This window comes from Rhipicephalus microplus, unplaced genomic scaffold (genome assembly GCF_043290135.1).
Source record: "Rhipicephalus microplus isolate Deutch F79 unplaced genomic scaffold, USDA_Rmic scaffold_67, whole genome shotgun sequence".
Lineage (NCBI taxonomy): Eukaryota > Metazoa > Arthropoda > Arachnida > Ixodida > Ixodidae > Rhipicephalus > Rhipicephalus microplus.
Window position 1 is genome coordinate 562,470 of NW_027464640.1, and position 26,743 is coordinate 589,212.

The 26,743-nt window shown below is 45.4% G+C and overlaps 1 protein-coding gene across 1 annotated transcript; it reads right to left on the bottom strand.

The window, feature by feature from the left end:
* Positions 1-683: 683 nt before the first annotated feature.
* On the bottom strand, positions 684-21,382 carry LOC142790050 (tissue alpha-L-fucosidase-like). The gene is made up of 7 exons (XM_075885082.1): positions 21,124-21,382; positions 13,308-13,426; positions 11,700-11,806; positions 9,878-10,150; positions 5,861-6,081; positions 2,570-2,811; positions 684-1,413 (listed from the first exon to the last, which is right to left on the bottom strand). Exons 1-7 carry the CDS (start codon positions 21,375-21,377, stop codon positions 863-865), a joined length of 1,767 nt encoding a protein of 588 aa, XP_075741197.1. The 5' UTR covers positions 21,378-21,382; the 3' UTR covers positions 684-862.
* Positions 21,383-26,743: the final 5,361 nt, after the last annotated feature.

Genomic DNA, 26,743 nt, shown 5'->3' on the forward strand with positions numbered 1-26,743 from the left:
AGCCCCGCCGCGGTGGTCTAGTGGCTAAGGTACTCGGCTGCTGACCCGCAGGTCACGGGATCGAATCCCGACTGCGGCTGCTGCATTTCCGATGGAGGCGGAAATGTTGTGGGCCCGTGTGCTCAGATTTGGGTGCACGTTGAAGAACCCCGGGTGGTCTAAATTTCCGGAGCCCTCCACTACGGCGTCTCTCATAATCATATGGTTGTTTTGGGAAGTTAAATCCCACATATCAATAGTAGACAGAGAAAGACAAACTTTGAATTGCAAGCATCCTCTCCATATTCTAAACTTTGTTGTTGCTTTTTTTGTCGCTATTTACGGTTCAAGACACTAAACACTGCAAAGTCACTACTGCCAGAAATACCGGGCGTGATGATTACGACAAAGTAATTACCTCGCACACGCATTCAACTTTTGAATAAGGAGCTGAGGCTGCTGATCCGAAATGAGGTAGTTAAATCCCAGCCATGGCGGTCGCATTCCGATAGAGGCGACATGCTATAATTCCCGTGTACAGTGCCATGTCACCTAAACACCTGACTATTGAAACTTCTGTAGCTCTCCACTATGGCATGCCTCGTAATCACATCGTGGTTTCCGCACGCAAAACCTCAAAATTTAAGCTATAGTGCTCGGACAAGTAAAAAAGAGAAGCTGCATGTGCGTAGCCATGTCATAATTTATTTTACGCATCATCAAGAACCGTGTAATTCATCCACTTATTCCACGCAAAAGTTAGAACACGCAATTAGCTAAAAGGTCACCAAGTGCAGCCACTGTTAGAATTATTCCCGTCATTTGATGCACTGTTATGGATGCACATGTACGAGCAGGCCATTCGCCAATCCGACGAAGCAGTTCACGCTACTCCTTCTACCTTGAGCACCCATGCCCATGGTGTCGGCAGGATGTCCGGCGTTAAAGGTGGCAGCGTGACCACCAACGCCCGTGCGCCGCTGCTGTTCTTCTGCGCGACGCTGGACAGCCGCAGGTTTGGAACTCCGAGCATGGTGATGTTAGCTCCTTGAGTCAACTCCAAGGCACCCAGCGTGAGGTTGCTTCCTCTGGGCCACTTCAGTATGAAAGCGTACACGGTGGAGCCAGCGGACGCCTGGACGCCGGGCTTGGACGTGTACCAGACGTGGGAGGCCAGCGGGTCCTTCTGGTGTTTCCACGGTCGTGAACCGTACACGGCTTCTCCGTTCACGTCGAGCCACGCGCCGAGCTGCGTAAGGCGCTCTTCGAACGCGGCCGAGATGGTACCGTCGCTGCCGGGTCCGATGTTGAAAAGCAGGTTGCCGTTGCAGCTGACCGTGGACACCAGCTCGTGAATCAGCTCCTCGATGGTGAGGTATTGAGAGACACGAATGTTGCGGCGGTAGCCCCATGTACCACCGGTGTTCGAATCGCCTGCGTGAAAAAAAAAACGTTGACCGAGAAACTCAATTTGATGTTCTTGTGTTGAAACAGGTGATAATAGTCTCAGGAGGTGCCAGAGAAAGAATAAACTCCTGCCCGGGCAAATGACATCGGTTTATACCACTTGTTGACATTTATCCATGAAAAATGGAGTGCCTTTTCTCTGCTACTTTCTGCAGTAATAAATGAACAATCGTATAGGAGTGTGCGGTATAGGCTAGAACCACTTTAATTGCGCGATGAATGAAAGTTACTGTCGGTTGCAAAACGGACAGGTAGCATCAATCAGGGTTTATTCGAACTGCTGGCTCTCTTGCTGGTGGGATTAAAGCTTGCGTGTTTCGTGATTTTTTTCTTGTCGGAACATTATTTGAACGTAAATGTCAACGTTTTACAAAGCAAGCAGCGCATGGCGCGTTTCATCACGCTTCACACACCCCCACTGTCCGAAAACTCTGCTTCAGGTGTAGCGTTGCTGTGTCTTTTTTTATCGACATGACAAGATACCGTTGGCGCTGCGCCACTTGTAAGCGTCTCGGCATCCGACGGCTGGTGTAACAAAGGTACAGGAGCACTGACTTTTGTGTTTGTTGGTCTTCCATCGCCGAACACTTATGCACGCTGTATCGTGTGCGTCAGAATTAAGTATACAATGAGGTACCATTGTCACGCGGCTTCACCTACATCGGCCAGACTGGTAGGTGTCGGAACCAAAGACCTACGGAACTCACAAGGAAGTTGGAGAGCTATCGTTACTGCAATCCTTTGGCGCATTGTCGTGAATGCGGAATAAAGAATGGATAGCCTTGTAAACCATTGTATGATTTGTGTAGGGTGGTAGCTGGGAATAGAAGCCAAATTGTGAGGGATATAATAGAGGCGGATTTGATTACAAAGGCGGTTCAGTCGTGTGTGAGCGCAATTTTATTCGTTAGTTTGTCATCTAAAAAAAGCACATTTCCTGAACATGTTCCCGTGATATCAGTATTACGTTTTTGTGACGTCATAAAGAAAGTGTTCATATCAAGCGTTTCCGTGAATAAATGGTCAGTTGGAACTAAGTGCTTGCGTTGTCGTCACCTCCCTTTGCCCTTGTTTGCGCGCTTACCGAAGCGAACGACAATTGCTCATATGAGCTTGTACGGACCCTTGTCCAGTGGCATGGCGTTTTCCCACTTGTGGGGGACCAGTCTTCCCGGGTTGTAGTGGTCATGGCAGGCGTAGACGTCTCCGTGTCGGCAGCTGGTATTGACGCCCCAGCGGTCGTTGACGACTACGCTGCTCCGGACGGGACTGTCGTTGTACAGCCAGGCGAGGAAGTGCGTGCTGTTCCAGTAGCTGTCCGGGGCCTCCCAGTCGCCGTCGGACCAAATCACGTCTGGCCGGTACCTGCTCCCAGATGACCGGTGAAGAGCTCACCATCAAAGATGAACTACAGGTGACCAATCAAATGTGGCCATCAAAGGTCACCACCAAAGTGACATACTTGGTTTGCGAACTTGATTGGCGGTGTTTGGCTATTGCTGGTTTATCATTAGAAGAGGAAATGACGAATCAAAGCTTAAGAATTTTCTATAAATCTGCCTCCCCAATCGCGATGCCTGTTCGTCAGCGTGGGGTCGCTTATTCCGACGTGCTGTTCATACTATTGCTACGTTGTAATAAGAAATGTTTCTGAAGCTTGCATTGTTGTGTGTTAGGCTTTCCTAGAACATAGCGTAATTCGTATTTGCCGATAAATAACTGAATGTACCCTAACTCAGACGTCGTCAGAATCTATGAAGTCAGGTTGAGTGGACGCGTTTACTTCAAGGCGGTGTCACCGTTCGTCAGTTATTTTGTGCGTTTTCTTTGTTGATTACTAGATATATATGTGGGGTTCAACGTCCTAAAACCACCATTTGGCTATGAGAGACGCCGTAGTGGAGGGATCTGGAAATATAGAGCACTTGGAGTTTTTTAAGCTGCACCCAAATCTGAGCACACGGACCTACAGCATTTTCGCCTTCATCGAAAATGCAGCCACCGCAGCCGAGACTCAGTTCAACAACCCCTGGGTCAGCAGCCGACTACCTTAGCCACTAGAACACAGCCGCGATGCCTTTATTGCTTACTAAGTGTCTCCTTTACGAGAGTGTGGTGTTATTGAGAATTTCATATGGTAATTTACTAATAAAAGACAATTCATTTTGTAAACCCTCTTTACATTGAAACCACGTGGTTTGTATTCAGAGAAACGTCTTAGGCTGGAATTTTTTGTAAGTTTTTCAACTAATCGTCAGGCTGGGCGTATCATTAATCATGCCGGATGACCAATGATTATTTGCTTTTACCAACTGAAGGCTTCGGAAATTCGGTTCCGTAGCATTAGAGGGGAGGAAGCATGAGGCAGATCAGTATTGCCAATAAGGACAGTTATGGGCAGTTTCATATGGACGACGTCGTATGTCTGCTCGAAACACGTACCGAACAGTGATAAGACTACCACAACAAATATGCCACATTTGGGCCGTTGATCCCTTCCCATGCTACTCTTACACAGGGCATACAGTTGTGGTATTGACACTAACGGTGAAGACTACCACAACAAATATGCCACATTTGGGCCATTGATCCCATCCCATGCTACTCTTACGCAGGGCATACAGTTGTGGCGGTATTGACACTAACGGTGACGTATCATCGATGCCACAAAGAACGAAAGAGGAAAATAAACAAAAAAGAAAGATGAACGAAACCTGGCATGCTCTTTACCGTCACCGCATTGCCATTTATCGCTACGATCGATGGTCTCGAGCGATTGATGGTGATGATTCAGACATCAATACAATAGCGAGAACATAATTGTAACGAAATACAGCAGCTGTGAACGGTGTACGAAGGTAACGGTCGACGACGTTGGAAGCGTATAAAACCGGAGAAAAAGAAATCGCCCTTCGTCACCGTTCTTCCTTTTTTTTTCTTTCCTTGAGAACGTTGTATGGGTCATAGCGGCTGCATTTTCGATGGATGCGAAAATGCTTGAGGCCTGTGTGCTCTTATTTAGGCGCACGTTAAAGAACCCCAAGTGGTCGAAATTTCCGGCGCCCTCCACTACGGCGTGTCTCAGAATCATATGGTGGTTTTGAGATGTTAAAACCACACACATCAATCAAAGGGAGCAGGAATCGCCTTGTGGAAGTCATGACAATAACAATTATATTATTATTATTATTATTATTATTTTTATAGTCTCTCGTGTTATGTCATTGATTATGGTAATAAAAGTTGAGTGGAAGCTCGAATACCATTGACGAGATACTTCCAGGAGGGTGTCAGAATCGATACCCGTATGCTCTGCCAAGCCTTGGGCGGTGAAGATAAATTGATATGCCGCGATCATTTTCTTCTTCCATGAACAGTATCAGAAAACAACAGCCCGCCTGGTTTCCACAATCACGGAGTTGACCATGTTTATTAGCGAGCGTCTCCGCAACTGCCGTACATTCCTGAACGGGTCACATTTAACGACGGGCACACGGCGGCACGTAGGCATCTTTCCGTGATGATGATGACTACTATACACGGCCTACGTTTGGAACGGTAACACGTCAACGCACGTGTGAGCAAATAGCCGTGAAACAGTCGTAAGCGTCGTGACGAAGTTTTGGAATTTGTAGTATACCTCAGAATTACGAGACATTCGAGACACTGAGAGCTACGGTTTGCACCGCTGAGTTCGAGGAGGCGAGTACGACTCCCGTTTCACGGGGGCCGCGTTTCGATGGGCTCGAAATGTAAAGAAAATCCGTGCACGTTTCATTTAGGTGAACATTAAAGAACACCAGTTGATGAAGATCAATCCGTCATCTTCCACTACGGCATGATTCACGATCATGCCGGAGTATTGACGCACTAAAGGAGTACTGACAAGAATTTTAAATATTTTGGAATCGTTGCGCTAAATAGGAGCACTAGTCGTGAAAACTCTGGAACGAATGCTGTGGTGCGTGGAAATGCATCGCATATATATATTTTTATACTGCTCCCTTGAATAGACACTATCGGTTTCGATTGTGAGGGGTGGCTTCTTCATGACGTGTCACGGCGGTGTGACGTCATGGGTAGGCGACTTACTAGCGGCGGATCTGCCATCTGCTCGTGGTACACGTAAACATCGATGAGTACATTGTTCCCAGCCCCCCTGACAGTGATTGCTGCCGGTTAAGTGGCATGCTGAACGTCGGGTTTGGAAACTCAGTGGAACTTCGTTGTCTCGTCGGGATAATGTCTATAGCGCTGGGGCTGGCTCGCTGACGCTCAGCGACGTAAACTTTAAAATTGAAGAAAATATTTTGCACGGGTTGGCAAAATATTTTCTTCCCCCCACACAATCAGGACGCGCGCACATCATTAGTTCGGTCAGCCAGAACACATCCTCCGCCTACTGCAGACTCACGTCTCCACGATGTCCCTGAGTTCGGGTGTGACCTTGGCCCTGACGTAATGGTCGGTCGTCCAGCTGGCGTCCTTGTCTCGCAGGTAGAGTGGATTGAACCACTCGTAGAGGGAGTAGTACAGGCCGAACCGCAAGCCGCCCGCCTCGCGCACAGCGCGGGCAAGTTCCCCCACTAGGTCTCGCCGAGGACCCACGTCCCTGGCGTTCCAGTTCCACGAGACCTTCGAGCGAGCGCATACGAGAGAACGCAGGAGAGAGCGTGTTAAGCGAACTTCGTGAAATGAAGCTCATTATAGACGGGACAACAAATTGAGAAAGAGACAGGACTGAACCCGTCTTTCTCTCGTTTTGTTGTCCCGTCTAATGCGTTTAATTTCGCCAAGTATGCAGCCCGAAATGGCCCGAAATTCTGCTCTTTTAAAGTGAATTTCAAGCGAACCTTCTAATGCCGAATTCTGTTAGGAGAAGAGGAGCACTCAAAGCACTCGGGAGGTGTTCTCATCGGAGCCGGCGTGTTCCAGTGGTCGAACAGGAGGAGGTGTATTGCCATCCAGTGTCCGAGTGAGAGTGCTTTTTCGACGCCGAGAGCAGCCAGGAGGAGTGAGCTAACCTCAAAAGCGAACTATAGGCGCAGTGCGACGAGTGTCGTGATACTTTTAAACGTCACGTTTTCTCTATTAGCTTTAATTTTGCTCCAGCTGGCGAGTGTGGTGGCGTTGGTAGACACCACTGATATTGGCCAAACTGTTTGTACGGTTATGCGGACGACGAAGGCTACGAAGTGTACGTAACTACGGTAGCTGGATCCGTCGTTGCGCAAACGAACGATGTAACTGGTAGCGAAAGTTGGCCAAGTTAGTGCTTTATGCTTGTGCGTAAAACTACGTAATTGTGATTTAGGATAATGGCGACTGACATATTTCACGCGTATTTCGCTGCTGCCACAGACAATGCGAGGGCTTCCAGTGTTTTGATCACATATGGTATATTTCTTCCCATTCGTCACCCTCTACTTTGCTCTCCGGAAGTGTGCCGCATTTCAGTGGTAGATCAATTCAAATCAAACTTTATTTCTTCCACGAGTATATATATATATATATATATATATATATATATATATATATATATATATATATATATATTGTTGCCGTTATTGTTTTCTAATGCTTTAATTGCTGCAAGTGTACCAGGATTCTCATTTATTCCTCTATCGAGGGTGTTAAATCGGTGTATGAGGTATGACTCTCGTTGTTCACGTTCTCGATATGATTTAAATCCCGTCTCTAAGAGCATTACTGATAGTTTGTCGAATGCATGGTCAGGAAGATTGAGATGTTTTGATAGAGATAGACTTGGGGCTGATTTTGCATGGGCTCTGTGATTATTGAAGCGAATCCTAAATGGTGTTTCTGTTTATCCGATTTACTGCATACCACACACGTTGCATTCGAGTAGGTATACCACATTACAGGAATCGCATGTTAGGTTTCCTCGTATGTTAATCGAAAACTTGGATTACGTGCTGGTTGCTTTGTCTGTTTCTCGCATCGCCTTACGTACAAGACATCGTGGCTTTGAACAAGGGCGGCATGAATTATTGGGGGGTGATGTGTTAATTTGGGAGTGGACAAGGGTGTCTTTGAGGTTACGTGGTCGTCGGTAAACGATGCCTAGAGGGGATGGGAATGCGCGTTTCAGACGTTCACTTTGTTCCAGAATGTTGTAATGTCGTTTAAGAATTTTGTTTACATTGGGGAAGTTTGTGCTCTAAGTCAAGCAGAGGTTTGTTCGTTGTGGGTCTTCTTGTGGTGGTCGGTCGCTTCATAAGTAAGTCTTCACGCTTTAGTTTTTTCGGTATATATATATATATATATATATATATATATATATATATATATATTATGCAGCATAACACTTGTACGAATGTCACAGAACAATACAATAGTTACAAGAAATACTGTATATTACGATATGTATAGAATAAATCCTTCTGAAATCATGACAACAAAATGAGCTTTCCTTTACACAATTTTTAGGTGAACATATATAGAAAGAGTGGCCCTGCTGTTGGTGCTAGGCCCGCCACTTTAATTCACTGCACGATGCCCCTCTTCCACAATTTTTGATTCCGCCTATAGTATGACAGTTTCAGTTTCTTTTTCGCCAAGTCGCTTGTAGAATTTTCCAGTCGCTTGTTGCGTTTTTCGGCTTATTTTCATGGTAGAACAATTTCGCATACTGTGGAAGTGTTTAATTTTGGCCCGGCCTGCGTTTTCGCGAATTTGCCGCGTTTTATGGTGTCTCTAATCCCGGGACGGAAGAAATGAAGACTGTAGCTGAGGTGTCGTCAGGTGATCAAGTCAATCGAAACGATTGTTTATATTTCAATGACAAGCGTGGATGATGTGGGGGAAAGCAGGTGCAAGTCGATATCTCCTCTCTCTCTCTCCCCAATTCCAACGAATAAGGAAAAAAAAAGTAAAAGACGTATATGTTAGCGATTTGTTAGGCAAGGTACAATGTTTGGCCAGTCGTTCTGAAGCTGTAAATGGCTGTCATCATAACCTTCGTGCCAGAACCATTCGCGCTAACAGTGGCTAATTGATAAGCGTTGCATAGAAAAAAACACACACCCACACAAGCACTGAAGCAACGAACATAGAAATGAACAAGAATACCTCAGATGTACCGAGATTGGCATTAAAACCGCCTGTGTAATATACGCACGTGGCTCAAGAACTGACTGTGCTATTTTGAAGCTCCGTGATGGGCTGCTTCATTTTCTACAATATAACGTGGTGGGTGAAATTAAAGTGGCCTTAAATGGGCCATGAAGTGTCCTTCAACATAAAACACAACTTTGAGGTCAAATATGCAACAATTGGAGACAACACTACGATATAACTGTGACAGCACAGTGGCAGTGTACAGCTGGATAACGACGATGACTTGGAGAATACAATCATCGTTTTGTCAAGAAACCCACAGACATTAATTTGGTTCATTTAAATATGTGAGGTCGTTACCGAGAGGTCTTACATAAAATAGGCCTATTCATTGAAAAAATAATAAGCAGGCTGCTCGGTCACGTTCTAAAATTAAGTGTTTATCATTTGCGTAAAAATTTAACTGCAGTTTCAAAGAGCAACAAAGTAGAAGTACGGTGGGTTCGGAATATATTACGATGGCCATTTGGCAAAAAAGGAAAGCTGTTTTGTCCCGACCTTCATATGTTCGATTGGCATTAGCTTTAATGGGCCCGAAGTAATTTTCTAAAGAGCCTATATTATGTTTCACTAATGGCCTGTAAAATTTATGCGTTCAATAAATATTTATCCCGCTACCTGTGGCTTATTAAGTGCGGAGCGCTGTGGAAGGCCAGACCGTCGTTGTGATTCTACGCTGCTGCTACGCAATATATGATGCGCCAAGGAGACTCAAGCTTCCACTACATAAGATTCCTATAATGCTTTTTGTTTTTTTTCCAAGGCAGTCTCTACAAATATTGTGGTTCTGGGGTAGAACACCTACTCTGCACGCAGTTGGGTTCGATCCTCACTTGGACCCGGAAATTTTCGCTGCTTATTTTACTTACATCTTTCTCGATTTATTGGTCACGAACAAGATGATGATATCTCGCTCACATTCCAACGATGTCGGAATTTCGGCGAAAGGAGCTCTATAAGTCTATCGAGTTAAAAGGGCGAAGAGAAGTTAAGAAGGCTATCCAGCTCCGAAATTTCTTAAGGCTGTTATGATAATTTTTTTTTTGCTTCCCAAATGTACTTTTTCTGTGGAGAAAGAATCTCGACGAAGGAAAAATACCGAGAAATGGGAGAAGATACGAAAGGAAAGAGGGCTGAATAAATGTATGTATGAAAGATGGAACGAAGAGGTAAAATGGAAAGAGCGAAATTGACAGGAAGAGGAATGAATGATGAATGAATGATGAATGAATGAATGAATGAATGAATGAATGAATGAATGAATGAATGAATGAATGAATGAATGACTTACGTTGGAGGGCCACAGCGTGTAACCGTCGTGGTGCTTGCTGGTCAGCACCACGTATCGCGCGCCGGCCCTCTTGAACAGGCGCGCCCAGTGGCGCGGGTCGAAGAACTCTGCCCTGAATCGGGGTGCGAACTCCGCGTACGTGAAGTCCGACCGGTAGTTCTGGGCCATGAAGTCCACGACCGCGTCGGTGCGGTTCGATTGCCAGTGCCACCAGAACCACTCCGAGTAGAAGGCGGGCACCGAGTAGACGCCCCAGTGCACGAAAACACCCACCTGCGCGCGAATCGGATTCGCACACCTCTGACTCGCTTCTTTTCCGCCGGTTTCATTCTTCGATGGAGGCGTAAATGCTCGGAGCCCGCGTACCTTTAGATTTAGGTGCACTTCAAAGAGCCGCGGATGGTCGAAATTTACGGAGTCCTCTACTGCGGTGTCACAGTCTTGTATTGTGGTTTAGGGACGTTAAACGTCAACAATTATAAACTCGCTTCATTCAACTGAAATACTTCTCAATGACAAGTATAATGCCACGTTCGTGCACCAATATTTGGACGCATAGCCAAACGAGAGTGGTTGCTCAAATACAAAAGTACTTGATTGATATGTGGGGTTTGACGTCCCAAAACCACCATATGATTATGAGAGATGCCGTAGTGGAGGGTTCCGGAAATTTCGACCACCTGGGGTTCTTTGACGTGCACCCAAATCTGAGCACACGGGCCTACAACATTTAAATTCCGCCTCCATCGGGAATGCAGCCGCCGCAGCCGGGATTCGAGCCCGCGACCGGCGAATCAACAGCCGAGTACCTTAGCCACTAGACCACCGCGGTGGGGCAATACGAAAGTACTTCTGAACTTAAAAATGGAAGACAGGTACAGGTGCATACCAAAAAGAGCAAATTTGCATGTGAATTTTTGAATCGAACATTGTTATGCTTAAGGGCAGACTTAAAAAGATGTGAATTATATATATATATATATATATATATATATATATATATATATATGTGTGTGTGTGTGTGTGTATGTGTGTGCGCACGTGTGTGTGTGTGTTTGTATATATGTATATATATCTTTTGGAGCAGATTAACTACATGAATAATGATGTACACAGGAAGATGTGCTAAAGTACCTTTGGTAACATCGCAGTGAATTGTAATACTGACAGCAAACAGAGATCGTTCAGTATATTCAAAGCTACCAATTACACTACCGTTACGTTAAGGGCAAGTGAAGTATATATGTGCAGGACTACTTGAGCAGGCTGCTATTATGATTACGTCCTGCAAATGTGGCACTAGCCTTGCCATAGGTGCCCCTTCTTGCTTGCGGGCGCAGGTATGGTGTGCTTTAGTGTGTACATGTACGTGAACGCACGTACGCGTAAGTGTACTCTGCCTCAGGGTAGCTTACTTAAATATGTACTTAAACAAAGTATAATGCCTAAGAAAGATCGAATAGTGCGTGTCTTTAAATTGAACAATCTACAATCTCTTTTCGGCTGAGATTTTTTTAAGTAACATCAAACGTAATTGAAATTATAAATGTTTCATTATAGGAAGTGCGTGCATTCCGTTGAATTTAAAATCGCTTCCCGGCTGAGATTTACTTAGGTAACATGAAACGTAATTGACAACTGTGTTTAGGAGATGCCTGCATTGCGTTGAAGGCAGCGTGCACAGAGACGCGGCACTTATCAGTTTTTTTTTCTTTTTGCTGTCGCAATGTAGAGCCCTTTGAAAACAGCAGTGGTGAACCTATATTTCTATGTGGAACGCTACAGTCACAATCATAACACCATTTTGACACTAAATTCCCACCTTGGCATCGTCGTACCAGGCGGGCAGCGGACGCGTATCCAGGGAATTCCAGTCGGCCGTATAACGTCCGAGCGGCGCTTGGGTCAGCGAGCCCATGGAATTCTGAGCTGCATGAGTGCGAAGAGTGATTTGATAGGATCCGTTCGCTATTCCTTGCGACCTTCCATCCCCAGGTGAAGCAATGATACTGAGAGAAATAAGAGTGCGTATAAGCGATATATAGGTGTTATTTCTTATTCTCTTTTTTTGAATGGTAATGCAGCGTGGCGACGTTTCATCCTCAAATTTTTTTACCATGAGACTAATGAACGAGACTTTCATCTCTTGAATGGCACGTTTCGTAATCACGTGAAACAGAACAGTAAAGACAAAGAGATCAGTCACCACAAATACTGTACCCCCTCCCGCACGATAATTTTTAAAGATCTGCCCGACGTCCCCCCACATTATAAGGTTCCCCAGCCTTCCACACCCCGTGCTGGTTAAGTCCCTTTAATATTGGAATGCCGGACAAAACCCTGGTTTATTGTTGGCCACAACGTAAGCAGCGGGACAAACATACCGAGAAAAACGAAGGGCTGTCAATTTTTATGTCTTCAACGCCGTTGATTTTTCGCACGCTACGCGCAACCTTCTGGGCCAACTATCTCCGAGAAATAAACATAAATCACTTAATTTAATATTTTTAGGCTGAAAAAGCTTAAGAGAATCAGCGAATAGCGCATTTGGCGTGATAATTGTCAATACGACGAACTAACCTTTTTTTTTAGTGCTGAGCTTTTTTGAACCAAGAGACGTTGGTTGGGAGGCATGTTGTGATTGTAAAATTGAAGTAAGATAGTACTTAAAGCATAGTCATTTGCTTAAGACAAAGAGTGCACATATATCAGAAGTTAAGACGAATACAGATGCAAGATCTATTCAATCACGTGATCATTTACCATGCTTCAAAACATGGTACAAGAACGCACGAGTGTTGAAGATTGGGCGAGTTGGTTCGTCGTAGTTGAACTGGTATAGCACATTACGGGGAAGAAGAAACGGCCGAGCAGACCGACACAAGAGGACACAGTGCTAACTTCAGTTGGAAGTTAGCGCTCTGTCCTCTTGTGTCGGTCTGCTCGGCCGTTTCTTCTTCCCCGTAATGCGCTATACCAGTTCAGGTACAAGAGCGATTTGACTGTGCGAAACCAGCCGTGACATTGCCACGGCTGGCAATCGAAGCCGTGACTCGTCGCTGTGCCGGGGAATACCTTCATAGGCGAGCCACCGTGTCAGTGCTGCTCTGGCCGCTCAATCTCAGATCGAGTGGCCGTGGTTAAACGGCGCATAGGAACGAGAGAAAGAGGCAAACGCCACATGCGCTATACCAGTTCAGGTACAAGAGCGATTTGACTGCGCGTACATTGCCATGAAACCAGCCGTGACATTGCCACGGCTGGCAATCGAAGCCGTGACTCGTCACTGTGCCGCGGAATACCTTCATAGGTGAGCCACCGTGTCAGTCCTGCTATGGCCGCTCGATCTCAGATCGAGTGGCCGTGGTTAAACGGCGCATAGGAACGAGAGAAAGAGGCAAACGCCGCATGCGCGATGTGATATGCATACCTCTGACGGCGGCCCTGAGTCCCCGCACAATGTAGAGCACGACGAACACTTGCACGGCGACCAAGCCGATCCAAAGCCGCGACTCCTTTGACAAGCGAATGCTCGGCCAGTGGTAGTGTCTGCGGCAGATGGTGACAGAAGACTATAGTGTTATTCAAAGCAGAATTTCTTTTTTAAAGGAGCGAAGCTCCAGAGGGCCTGCAGTTGGGGGAAGGGGCATGCCCTTCCTGTCCCAACGTGGGTGCAGCCGACCCGCCCTCTTGAGTGGCATCGGCTCCTCAGGGCAATTTGTGAATAAAGTTCGTTGACTTACTGACTCATAAAGCTCAATTTAAAACATCAGGTGTCCACAAAAAACTTTCCGTGCTATTACTTATCAGCCGCGTCCAGCGACGCCGAGTTTCGCGGCATGGCGCGAGCCAAGTACGAGTGACAAAAGGCCCGCGCTTCTGCCGGGTGTGCCACGGGCAACTTCGCACATTAGTTTTGGCGCTGGACTTAGGACATTCTTGCATGGTCTGTGACGAGCTGTGGTTTGACTTCACGTTGTCTAGCCATGGCAAGACATAGCATCAGCGAAGAGGGCTGCGTTTAGCGCCTCAGATCAACCGGCTTCGTTGTTTCGTAAGCTTCGCACAATAGTGTAACCCTTACCCCCCCCCCTACCCGCCTTTTCTTTCTTTTTTTCTTTTTTTACTTAACTCCAGATTGACTGCATGCGTTGTTATCTTAGCCGTAGAGTGAGATTTTTATGTGGCGACGATAAAAAAAAGTGTAAAGGACAATTGTTTGCAACTCAAAACTGACCTTTCCTTAAGGTGTCAGCGCAACTACGAAATCATTCGATCAGAACAGCGGTGCCAATGTTGACGCAAGAGTTGCTTTTGTTCCGTTCTCATTGTTGTAATATCTTGTTGCGAGAAATGCCGGATAGTCACGCATGTTTCTCATGCACGAACGTGAACTTGTTCTAATTGCGTTTCGGAATAAAATTGGGGCATCATTCGCTCGCTCAAGCGTTGCGGGGTGTTTGCCAATAGTAACCAACACACATGCACATTGCAATGAACATATCATTTGTTCAGTAGGTGATTTTTCAGTTTATAAAATTTAGCGATGGTCGTCAAATCGACTGCATAATTAGAGCCAAGCAAGACGTTGGGCTGTGCTTCGAAATCACCGTGCCTTATGGATGAAGTTAAGTTCACAGCTTTTGCACGCAAGGATGTTGTGCTGTTGGATTTTCTGCACACAAGATGAAATCTGGTCGTGTGAAAACATTTATGATGTGTCGATTTTGACAAACACGGTATTTAACTTGCGAAACGCCTGGTGAATAGCGTAACGGTGATGAGTAAACGTTGGACTGTTTGACGGCAACGGGTTTCTATGCTGTGTTCAGTACCAGGTGCGCGAACGGAAATAGCGAGAGAACATGACGCTGACTTTCGAGTTCAAAGCCTCTTCGAATAACAAGTCATCCGCAGTAAGGATACGGAAAATATTTTGTCAGCGCGCAAGCGTGTTAAACACACCATGGCACGTTCCACCGTGTGCATGTAGCACTCGCTTTGTTGTGTTTGATTCGACCAAACATCGGTTAATAAATACCGTATTGCGGGTCTGTTGAAGACGCATGAACCAGAACTGTGTGTCAAATAGCGGAATTGCCGTATGGGGAAACATGCCCTGCACGCATAGAATATATATATATATATATATATATATATATATATATATATATATATATATATATATATATATATATATATATATATATATATTGCAGCTTGTACTAGCACCTTTAGTCAAGCATCGCATGACCAAGTCACACAAGCACTGTTGGGCACCTATCTGGTGTTGGCGTGGCTAGAGTTTTACCTTTTCACCTTACACTAGCTACCTTGTACTTTACATCCTTATGCGTGCTCTTTATAATAGTTTTTGTATCTTTTTTTCTTTTCTGTTTCTTCCCTCTCTTTGTCTGTTTCTCAATTTCTGCTTCGTTCGCTCTTTGTCCCTCTGTCTCTCCCGCTCTGTAGTTGTTCTCTAGCTTTCTATCATCTTATCAATTCATTTCATATATATTTATCTCTTTTTGTTTTTCTATTTCTATCTCTTTCTTCCTCCCGCACTCTTTGTACACCTTATCTTCTCATCTTTTCCGTCATCATCGCACTCACTTTGCCTTTCCGTTTTCCTCGCTATAGTATACAGTAGTTTGCCTGAAAGCCGAGTGATTATGACGCTCGCCTTGTGATCGTGTGTATGCGGGTTTGACTGACACCTTGCCGTGAAAAAATCCCCCCCCCCCCCCCCCATGGATTCCTCTTTTTTCCTCTCCTTCTGTACCCGCCGTCTCGCCCATCATAGTTGTCGGACAGCGCGTCGTCGCAATCGGAGCACGTGTTCTGACAGCGAAGCAGAAGAATGAAGGCAACGATGTAGTAGTAGTAGTAGTGGTGGTAGTGGTAGTGGTAGTAGTGGTAGTAGTGGTAGTGGTGGTAGTGGTAGTAGTGGTAGTGGTGGTAGTGGTAGTGGTAGTAGTGGTGGTAGTGGAGGTAGTAGTAGTAGTGGTGGTATTAGTGGTAGTAGTAGTGGTAGTAGTAGTAGTAGTAGTCAAGGAGGTTGAAAAGAGTGCGTGCCGGTTATGACGACGACCATTTCTGTTCCCTCTGCGCGGAGTAACTAACGGCTTGAACAGCTCTGCTGTTAAAAGATGAAGAGTATACTCAGGGAACGATAATTTCGTGAACCAGGCTATGAAATCTATTCCTGTCGCATGCATAGCACAACTCGATGACGTCTTCGAGTGACATGGCGTGGTATATAACGTCTTTGTATAGCTCATCGAATCACTTGTGGCGCTCCCGTTGCAGCTTACTTCTAAATGGACCAGCTGCAGCATCGGTTGACTGTGCAGGTAACGGTCGTTTGTTACCACGCATCAAAACTAGCCCGCTTGCAAAACAAGCACACTGCAAGCTAAACGTGATAGTGTATATATAAGCTGTCACCTACGTCTTTCTTATTGAGCTTTTAGGCAGAATAGATCATGTGGACAATCTGTAGGCTAAGTGAAAAACAGATAGAGAGCTAGTGGGGGCACATGTTAGGAGAGCCACTCGAGTCAGCAAACCATAAGCTCGGACGGAGCAACGTCATTGAGGAAAAAAAAAACTGTGAATCACAAAAGCTAGTGGAAAAAAGGGGCCACCTCCTGGAAAAGAGCATCTTAACCAAATTCTCAGTATCAGTTGCTACCCGCTGTGAGGTGTATTTCTCGAGTACGAATAGGGTCTTCTTCAACCATACTGGAATCAGACCTCAGCACCACGCTTCTCAGATCACCGGACATCACCTAGCTCAGTGCACAAGGGATAGTGGTTTAGGCCAGGAAATACTTATTTCTGCAACACGCAGTATTATATTGGTTTGTGAACATGAAATACGCTTATTCATGCGAACCCATGAGGACGCAAGGCTCAGTGTCTTTGGGTAGCGAAGATGAGGAGAGAGAGAATAAGATGAGGGAAAGGCAGGGAGGTTAACCAGAAATTGGAGCATCCGGTTTGCTACCCTGCACTAGGGGAAGGGGGAAGAAAGATGGGAAAGAAAGCGGAGAGGAAAATAGACGCGCACAAAAAAAAGGGGGTGCTGGGGTGCTATAGTCTATACAATAGGCCACTGCCACGCAAAAAGTTTAGTAAGGCCTTCACTGATTTTCTGTGAGCACACAGATCACGTCGCCTTTCAAGCACTGATTGTTCCGACAAAGGTCTGTCGTCTAGGCGAGCTAACGCAGCAGCTAGTTGCCGTCTTTGGACGCTGTAACGAAAGCAGTGACAGAAAACGTGCTCTATAGTTTCATCGCTGCCTCAATAACCGCAAGCAGCACCGTCTTCCATGCCGATTCGGAAGGCGAAAGCTTTGGTGAAGGCGACACCAAGCCATAGTCGGCAAAGCACTTTTGCCTCGAGTCGAGAAAGTCCAGACGGAGGCCGGAGTCGACGAGACGTGTCCAGTCTATGCAGTCACGTGTGCCGTAAGCACTCGGGGCGGAGGTGAAAGTGTGAAAAGGAGAATACGCTCTCTCGGTATTTAAGTACTCGCAACGGCGAGCGGCAAGGCAGGGCATAAATATTGCTAAGAACCCGGCGGAACAAGGTATCGAACCCAGCGCCTTCCACGTTGGAGGCGGAGGGCACTGGGTTCGATTCTGAGTTTTACCCCGAGTTCCCAGACGCCCTCCCGCTAGAGTACCACTGTGAACTCGACGTGAGGAATAATTTGTCGACTGAGAGGGAAGAGGTCAAAGCCCAGTTGCGTTAACTTTTGGTGTGTGCTCTCCAACGGCACCATCAAAACGGTGGAGGGCCGATTCCACCCTCCCTCGTTCGCCCAATCTCTAGGATGTATGGCTTTAAATCTCTGGGACGTATGGCTTTGCAGACGACTGCATTATTTTCACAGATGTACACTCGCCAGATGACCAGGTTGCTCTCGACAATGCCCTTAACAATGTTCTTTCGTGGTGTAACAAATGGGGCATGGTGCTCAATTTCGATAAATCTGTTTGCCTTCGAATTACTAACAAGAAAAATCCCCTTCAGTTTTCTTATTCCTCCAAAAGCCAACCCTTAAAAGAAGTCAGTCAATACAAATACCTAGGTATAACGATAACGAATAAGTTGTCCTGGAATGCACACATTGCCGATGTTTCGTCATCGGCTTTCCGTAAACTGTGTCTTTTAAGGCACAAACTCAGAGACGCCCCGTCGCAAGTGAAACTATTAGCTTATAACACTTTAGTACGTCCAAAGCTTGAATACGCTTGTATTGTATGGGATCCGCATACTAAGTCTAACATATATTCCCTCGAAAAGATTCAAAGACGAGCAGTGCGTTTTATTTACTCAAAGTATGGTCGTGGTACATCAGTTACTGAACTAATGCGAGATAACGAATTCCAGACGCTACAATCGCGGCGCCAGCTTCTCCGTCTAAAGTTCTTGGACTCACTAATTAACAATAAACTTGGGCTAGACCCATCACATTACGTTACCCCAGTTTCGACCAGGCAAACTCGTCATTCTCATGTACGATCTTTAACTCCGTATTTTGCGCGGACAGATTTATTTAAGTTTTCTTTTTTTCCGAGAACTGTAACAGAATGGAATAACTTGCCTTCTGATTTCCTTCAAACCTTCGATCTTGATGAACCCAATGTTTAATTCTGTGAATCTTGACCCCCCCCCCCCCCCTCCCAATATTGCTTGATTTTTTTTTTATGTTTCTCTTCTACTCGCTCTTCTCCTACACAGATGTATTTTAGTCAAGCTGTGTTACTCATGTACTGATCGCGTGCTTCTTTTGTTTTGATGTTGCTCTTCTACTCGCTCTCCTCTTACACAGATGTATTTTAGTGAAGCTGTGTCACTCATGTATTGATATTGTGTTTGTGTTTGTGCCCCTCCTGCTTGGGCCTTTTTGGCCTGCAGTATTTCACAAAAAAAAAATGAATGACGCGACAAGGCAACGGTAAACTCTTTTTCTGAACAAGGGGCAAGAATCCTGCTTCACTGAGCATCATCGATAACAGTCACGTAAGCATGTGTCGATGTTGTTATCAATAGCGGGCAGATAGGCGTGTTTCTCTTGTATTGGTCAATCACGTTTGGAAATCAATGTTGATCCATCTAAGTTAACTTCGTAATGTCGTAAAATTAAAGATAAGGTACTCTATATACGGAGCCATTACTCAATGGTTCTGATGGGCAACGCCGACATTTTTGTTTCTGTGCTGGGGACACCAATTAAAAAGAGCAGTCGCTGCAGGTCTGGCAAGGTCTTATGCTTTGAAATTGTGGTGCTTTACATGTGCAAGGAACATGTGCAAGGTAACAAAGCGTCAATTACTGGCGAAGCACGTACAAGATGATGCTAGTCGATCCGTTGTATGTAGAACAGCCCTTCATAAAAATACTTCGATCCATTCAATTACTGTACATATGGCATTTAACGTTTAGCTCTATTTAATCTATTAGATATTCAAGCATTTTTTATGACACTCAATTTCACCATGCAGATGTAGTGTATTTGCACGTCAAGCAGTTTCTACAACTTGGCTTGGGTTAGCCTGAAAAATACTTTATAATACATCTCTTTTCAAAACATTTGACATTTGCTTTTTCCATAGACAGGGCCCTCCAAAAATACGCCCTTAAAAGTGCAGGTTTTATTGTCCTGGAGAAGTTTCACAGTATCTGTCCGTGCCACGTTTGAAAGGAACAGTTCGGGAGGAGCGTGAAGCAGCACTAAAGTTGTGCGTATGTGTCTGCCGGATGCGGCGCACGACAAGCGCCTCAGGCGAAGCCCAAAAGTGGCGCGCTGATCGGATGTTGCGCGTAACGCAGCAGATACGGGCTAGCGCGCCGGAAAGCACCCTGTGCAACGAAGTCTTATCACGGGATGCGGCTCCTACAGGACTTCAAAGAATCGTACTGTTCAAGGCTATAGACGAACGTGGAGTCGACAGAGTTGCTGGCGATTTGCGGAGCGCCTTCTTTCTGTTCTTGGGCAGTTAACCTCTGAACAGTAATTTATGTGGACGGGGAACTATAGCAGCCCTCTTTTACTGCTCTCAAACAGCGTCAGGTTTCTTTCTCGGGTGACCATTATCAGTGACTACCTCAGAAACGACGAAAGGGGCGTCGCAATACCGTGACCACAGTATGAACATTTTTTTTTGTAGCGACACTTCAAGGCAATTAACGCAAAATTTACACGTACAACGGATACCATGTTTTGATATTCCAGTCCATGCTTCTGACTTACACGTACAACGGATACCATGTTTTGATATTCCAGTCCATGCTTTCTGACTTCTGTACCATTACTTCGAATGTTAGTGGTGAACCGAACGGCTTTGCGTTTACGTTGACTGAAGCATACAGTGCTAGAAGTAACGAGAATATTTTAGCATCCCCCTACCCTCTAATTTCCAAGAACGTTCGCCATAATAGCACAGCGGCGAAAGATTTAATGCCGTGCTGCAGGTGGATTTTAAGTGGTAATGCAATGCTGCGTATACATCCCTGACACGGTAGTACGTATCATAGTTATGCAATGTCGGCATGATTATTTGTTTGTTTTCTGTGTGCATTTTCGTCGCTCAGAGTCTTCAGGAATGACGACAAGCGCTACAATGGAATAGGAAAAAGAACTTCATTGCAGGCGGACACCAAGTGGGAAAGAAGTAAGGGGGGGGGGGGGGTCACCATAGCTCCGGTAGCAATTATGCTGACTCTCGAGGCTGAACATAACATTACACAGAACATGCCGTCGCCGTCATGTCCTGTATAAGTTCATATCGAGTGTCGCCCCTTGCTTTGCATGTCACATGTGTACGCGTGAGCACTAGCGAAGGCTGCAGATGGGCGTGGCTCAAGAAAAGACGAAACGTGCTGGCTGGCTCCCGTTGGGCGAAGGAGCATCGAGTGTGCCAGGGTTGGGGTGAGGGGGGGGGGGGCGTTTGGGAAGAGGGTGCGAACCTTGATCAAAAGGGCGCTGGCACGCGCGCAATGTCTTCGGAATAAAAATAACTTCGCTCATATCTGATGCCCTAGACCTCTCGGCCAGCATTTAGTACACTTACGTCAGATAGGATCTTTAAGGGGTTTGCTATAAACCTTACTTCTTATAACGGTCTAGTCTGTTGTTATAACATTCACTGCATCACCCTCGGAGTGAAACCGTGACATTGTTTATAGAAATTGGTGAGTATTACACTGTATAAATCAGTGAGAATTCTTACTTCCAAGCATGTTGAATCGATGCCGCGATCTCTTGAGGGAGTTTCTTGGTTGGTACTGTGGCTTGCTTCTTCGGCGTCCGCTTGGTCTTGTCGCGTTCTGAGCCCTTGGACGCCACGCTTGCGCCAGGCGGTGGCAAACGGGATGAAGCGTCATTGGCGGGCTCTCCACCATGTCTTGACTTCGCGGCCGTCCGCTCCCTGACAGAGGAGTGGCCGGAATTGTGCTTGGACACCTGTTCACCCGCTCCTTCCATTGGGTAATATCTGAAATGGTACATATTTATGCAGGTGTCCTTACTAGAGGGCCTCGTTTTTTTATTTAATGACACTCCTCACTACCGCGAAGCAATCGTACTATTGACACCAAGAGATACGAGTGCCACTAGCGATGACATGACACCGTCCGCCGCGGTGGCATAGTGCTGCGGCTATCGGCTGCTGACACAAAAGTCACGGGTTCGGAGCCGTGTGCTTCAGCCGTATTTCGATGGAGGCGAAATTTTACTAGGCGCGTGTACTGAGCAATGTCACTGCCCGTTAAAGAACTCCAGGTAGGTGAATCTTCTGGAGCCCTCTACTATGGCGTGCCTCATAATTACACCGTGCTTTTGGTGTGTAAAACTCCACAAATGATTATTGAGGGCTGGATGCTACCATACCACTGACACACCGAAACGACCCATACTCTGAGGTTCAGGCACCATTGAATGGATAATATATGGAGTTTCAGGGCCAGGCCTCCAGGTGGCTTTCGTACCCGAGCTCTTCAGTTCCTTTGAGCCCTCTCCACTTCTTTTTTTGCCATTCACCTACACGAAGGGAATTTAAGTACGCCCGTGCTCTTATATTTAGGAGGGGGAGGACGCAGGAACTTCAAGACCACTCGGCTAGGGTTCTCCAACTCTAAAGACCTCCAAGAAGCCCGAGGGTTTTACGTTCAATATATAGCCTCAATATGATAAAGAGGTGCACTGTGGTGAGGGGCTTTGGATTTATTTTGACATGGCGTTTACTGACGTGATTCTCAATCCAGTACACGAGTGCTGTTGCGTTTTGCCCCCATCGAACTGAGGCCGCCACAGTAGGCAATCGAACCCGTGCCCTGGAGCTTAGTGGCGCAATGCCTTGGCCACTGAGCTACCATGACGAGTTCTTTCTCCGAGAGCAGAGTTAACAGTCAGCCTATTCCTAACGTCCATATACATCAGCTTCCTATTCATCATAAGGTGGGTGCCAAATCTGAAAGCGGGACGTCATTGTGGACAACCGTGCGCATTCCTATGCTTTCAATGCCACATAAATCAATCAATCAATCAATCAATCATTGTTTCATTTTGATAAGAGGAGTACAGGACCAAAAGGTCGAGAGATTGACATGGTCCCGACCCCGTTACAAGTCGGCAAAGAAGCAGGAATTACAGACAATCATGCATAAAGAATACCAAATAAACTTATACTGCCTGCCAGCCACGTGCATTTGTGCATGCGTAGTTGGCTAAAGAAAGCTGCTGCGGCCGCGGATGTCATGTGGAGGTACAAGTTCACAACAACTGTCGGCGCTGTGACGTGTCATGCCGGTTCCCAGCATACAATGCATCGAATAGCATGTGGTGGCGAAAAAGATTGCTTTTTAAATATTACTGATCTTTTTTTTTTGCCTTTCTTAGCAATAACACAGTCTTCTATACGCAAAAAAGAAAAGGAAAAGTAAGTCTTCGAAAGTGAATGATCCATCCGGATAGACGGATCACGTTAACGGCTAATCGAATAGAATTTTTCGCAACACCAGGCTTGACGGTCAATCAAAATCAGCCAAGAATCAGCGAAATTAGTAAGCTTGACGGTCAATCGAAATCAGCTAAAAATTATCAGCGATCTCAAGCGCAGTCATCTCGTACAAAATGGATCGCGCGGATGATTAAGCACAATCAGGCAACGGAACATATACACCTCACCAAATCACAGGCTGACCTTGGTGAAATCAGCGGAAGATTGATGTATGTATTTCAAGGAAGAAGCTCAAATGAGTAGCAACCAGATTCCTCCGTGATAAAGTAAAGCAGATAAGTGTCAGTCCTCTACGTGGTGATTCAATGCCCCTTATAGATAAAAAGTGCGCATCCACCCAGTTCAAGATGAAAGTCGGAAGAAAGCTTAGTCAGCGTCTCGAGTAGCTGATAGCGATGAGCCAGAAAATTGGATATGACAAGGTGAATGGGGAGCGCGAGATAAGGATGACCAAGAGGTAACAGCTTTTCAGGCCGAAAGCGTCCGCTTTCTAGTAAATTGCAAGGGAATTCTACGCATGCGATTAGTTTTTAAGTTACGCTTAAGTGCCTGTTTTATCCGTTTGCATACAGTGGTGACTTTAAGAAAGTAAGAGTTCTTTTTTCTTCTTTTTAGCTTTTAAATCAATGATAGCTTAAACTGAAAAGAAGAGCAACTCGAGAGGTCCGTATGGTTGTCTTGTCTCGCATGCTTCATTGGTTTTGCAAACTGCACCCCAATCCGAGGGACGGCAAGTTTGATTACACTAAAAGCGGCTCATATGTTTGCTCTAGAATCTACAGAACTAAATTTACTGAAACTGCTTGTGTATTTTTTTTTCAATTTGCAGACTATCATGCCATTAGTAGTGTGCACACTTGCAAAGATGTACTTCTTTCATGTAAAAATGTTCTCTCTTTTTCTAAGCTTTAGGCGTGCATGTGTGCGTGAGCGTGTTTGTGAGCGAGATAGTGGAGGGTGTTTTTGTGCGTGCCATTTTTTTTTGTCTGTCTCCACTGACAGTCGCACTGCGCGGTCATCGACCCATTCATCCGTCAACTCTCTCTGAAACAGTAAGCCTGTAGCGATAAACCTTTCATCAGTGTAAAAAAAATGGCCCTATTTAAGACACCAACATGAAGGATTCGACACATGAGAACTGTTTAAGCATTGTCAAAATTTCTTGCCAATGCCATGACAGACGCGGGAATGCGGCTGTTGGGGCTGATGCTGGTTAACGATGGGAATGATGCGAAAGGTGCCGAACCGATGCAGCCAGGGAAAAAAAAGTTCAAGAGAAGCCTGAAATTTACGATAGAGCTCTACCAACGCGCGTCACAGACAACGCCAGAGATATCAACAAGACATTTCTGGAGTTCCTGTGTGAATTCATTCGTTCATTTGTTAATTCATTATTTTCTTCGTTCATACGACAATTATATAATCAGTTAAATTATGATAATATTCATGCGTCATTGCTATAATAAATAATTAAACCATTTATTCATCCAACCTGTTCATTCTTTCCGGTTCCTTTGTTCGCCGATTCCTTGTTGTGCGTATCAAAGTATACATCCCACTTTTTGTTTTGGGAACTAATTCGTAGCAGACATTTAAATGGCACTTTTTCAACCATTCTATTTTCTTTTTAACCGCTTGCTTGAAGGATGAAGAGAGAAAATCATTATTTTTGGCAGAAGATCTTTTTTGGCAGGTTACAAGTAAAAAACATATTTTATATAGGCAGCCATGCTCTGCATGTAGCCAGATTCAGCATGGTGGTTTTAGAGTATGAGATATCTTAGGTTTGCCTCGAAATTTGCCTTCATTAAAAATAACATGATACGCATGCGGGTCTGTAAGTGGTAACGCATTTCATTGGAGCATGAGCAGTGCCGTATCCTCCTTTCATGCCTCGTCCTGGGACATCAATTTTTCATGAGACCGACTTTGATAGCTGGCTGTACATAAACATAATCTCTTTAAAAAATTGCAGCATATTCATGGAGTGAATGATGATGAATGGGGCGAAGCATGTCAGTCCGTCCGTCCATCCATCCGTCCGTCCGTGTGTCGGTCTGTCTGTCCATCCGTCCGTCCATCCAGTGAACACTCCAAGTACCGCAATCTCTCGCATCTTGTGATCATATATGCATCATACACAAGTACCGCAATCCAGCGGACATTCCAAGGACTAAACGACAACAGGCTTACATACGTACATGCATGCATGCATGCATGCATACATACATACATACATACATACATACATACATACATACATACATACATACATACATACATACATACATACATACATACATACATACATACATACATACATACATACATAGATACATACATACATAGATACATACATACATAGATACATACATACATAGATACATACATACATACATACATAGATAGATACATAGATACATACATACATAGATAGATACATAGATACATACCAACACATACATAGATAGATACATACATACATACATACATACATACATAGATACATAGATAGATACATACATACATACATACATACATACATACATACATACATACATCGGGGACGCACGACCCACGGCTTAAAGAGTTTCGCCCCTGAAAATGAGGAGGAAGCACAATCGACACTAAGCAATGAGATAGAAAGGGTATTTCAGCTGTGAAACCTAGGGAGGGGTGAAGCATGCAGCGTGTGGTGGGGCTTCCCATAGCAAAATCTATGCTCTTCACTGTTTTATTCGTCCCCGGTCCATTAACAAATTATCACTTTGCAGATATGTTCAATGAAGTGGCGTTTCAAATAGATGACTTTGCCGTAGAGATGCATGTTCGTGGTTCTGGCTTTGAAATGAGCCTTGGTAAGTTTCGTCAGGAATTCCGACACCGCTGCTAATTCAAACATAACGTTTCAGGCAGTAACAACCAACCTTTAACTCATAATATGCATTGTGTGAACCAGTGGCAAGTAGTGGAATTCACACAATATTTGTAGCGCCTACCCATTTATGACGGACCATGTCAACGACATAGCACGCCGACAAGCCGAGATCCTTAAGGTGCGTCTAAGGCCGCGGTCACACTGAGCATTCCGGCCGTCGAAAAAGCCCTCTCCGCGCCGATCACTCTGGGACCGATTTTCGTGGTGTCTGCCGCCGAATCGGTCGCTGCGGGCCAATAGTGTAGTGAACTATTACCAATAGTAGCGCTAGTTAAAGAATTTTGAAAAATGGCTGCCCTGCCCTACTCACTTGTCATGCCGCAGTGCATGTCACAGTGCACGTAACTGAATGTAGTAACGAATGACTTTAACCCCCTCTGCCTACTTCACGTCCCTATTTCTTGGAAGAAGGGACCGAGCTTGTCATTGGCGTGGCCGAGCTTGTCGCACACTTGTAGAGCAAGATGAATCCATTAACGCCGCTGGCATCAGTGGTTTTTTTCTGCTCTTCATGCATTGCAAGAGAGCGACTTGCCAGCAAATTAAGTGCAGCTTTTTCTTGCTTCCTGCGTCCAAGAATCATGGAGGACCACCGGATGGCATAGTGGCGTTTGTGAGCCGCGACAACAACCGGGTGACAGCGCATCCATTGCTGCGTTCTCCCCGTGGTAGATGACATATTGGGAACGTTCAAGAGTGAACAACGCTACGTTTCGGCGGCAGGATATTTTCGCACACTGTAGAAAGCGGATGCTTACTGGCCGTGTCTGTCTGTCTGTCTGTCTGTCTGTCTGTCTGTCTGTCTGTCTGTCCGTCCGTCCGTCCGTCCGTCCGTCCGTCCGTCTGTCGAACACTTCAACTACCGCCCTCTCGCATCTTTTCATCATATATTCA

Coding starts and splice junctions, on each gene's coding strand:
- LOC142790050 (XM_075885082.1), bottom strand. CDS start 21,377: ATGGAAGGAGCGGGTGAACAGGTGTCCAAGCACAATTCCGGCCACTCC. Junction 11,807..13,307: donor ACTCAGGGCCGCCGTCAGAG/GTATGCATATCA, acceptor GCACTCATGCAG/CTCAGAATTCCATGGGCTCG. Junction 10,151..11,699: donor CCTGGTACGACGATGCCAAG/GTGGGAATTTAG, acceptor ATTCGCGCGCAG/GTGGGTGTTTTCGTGCACTG.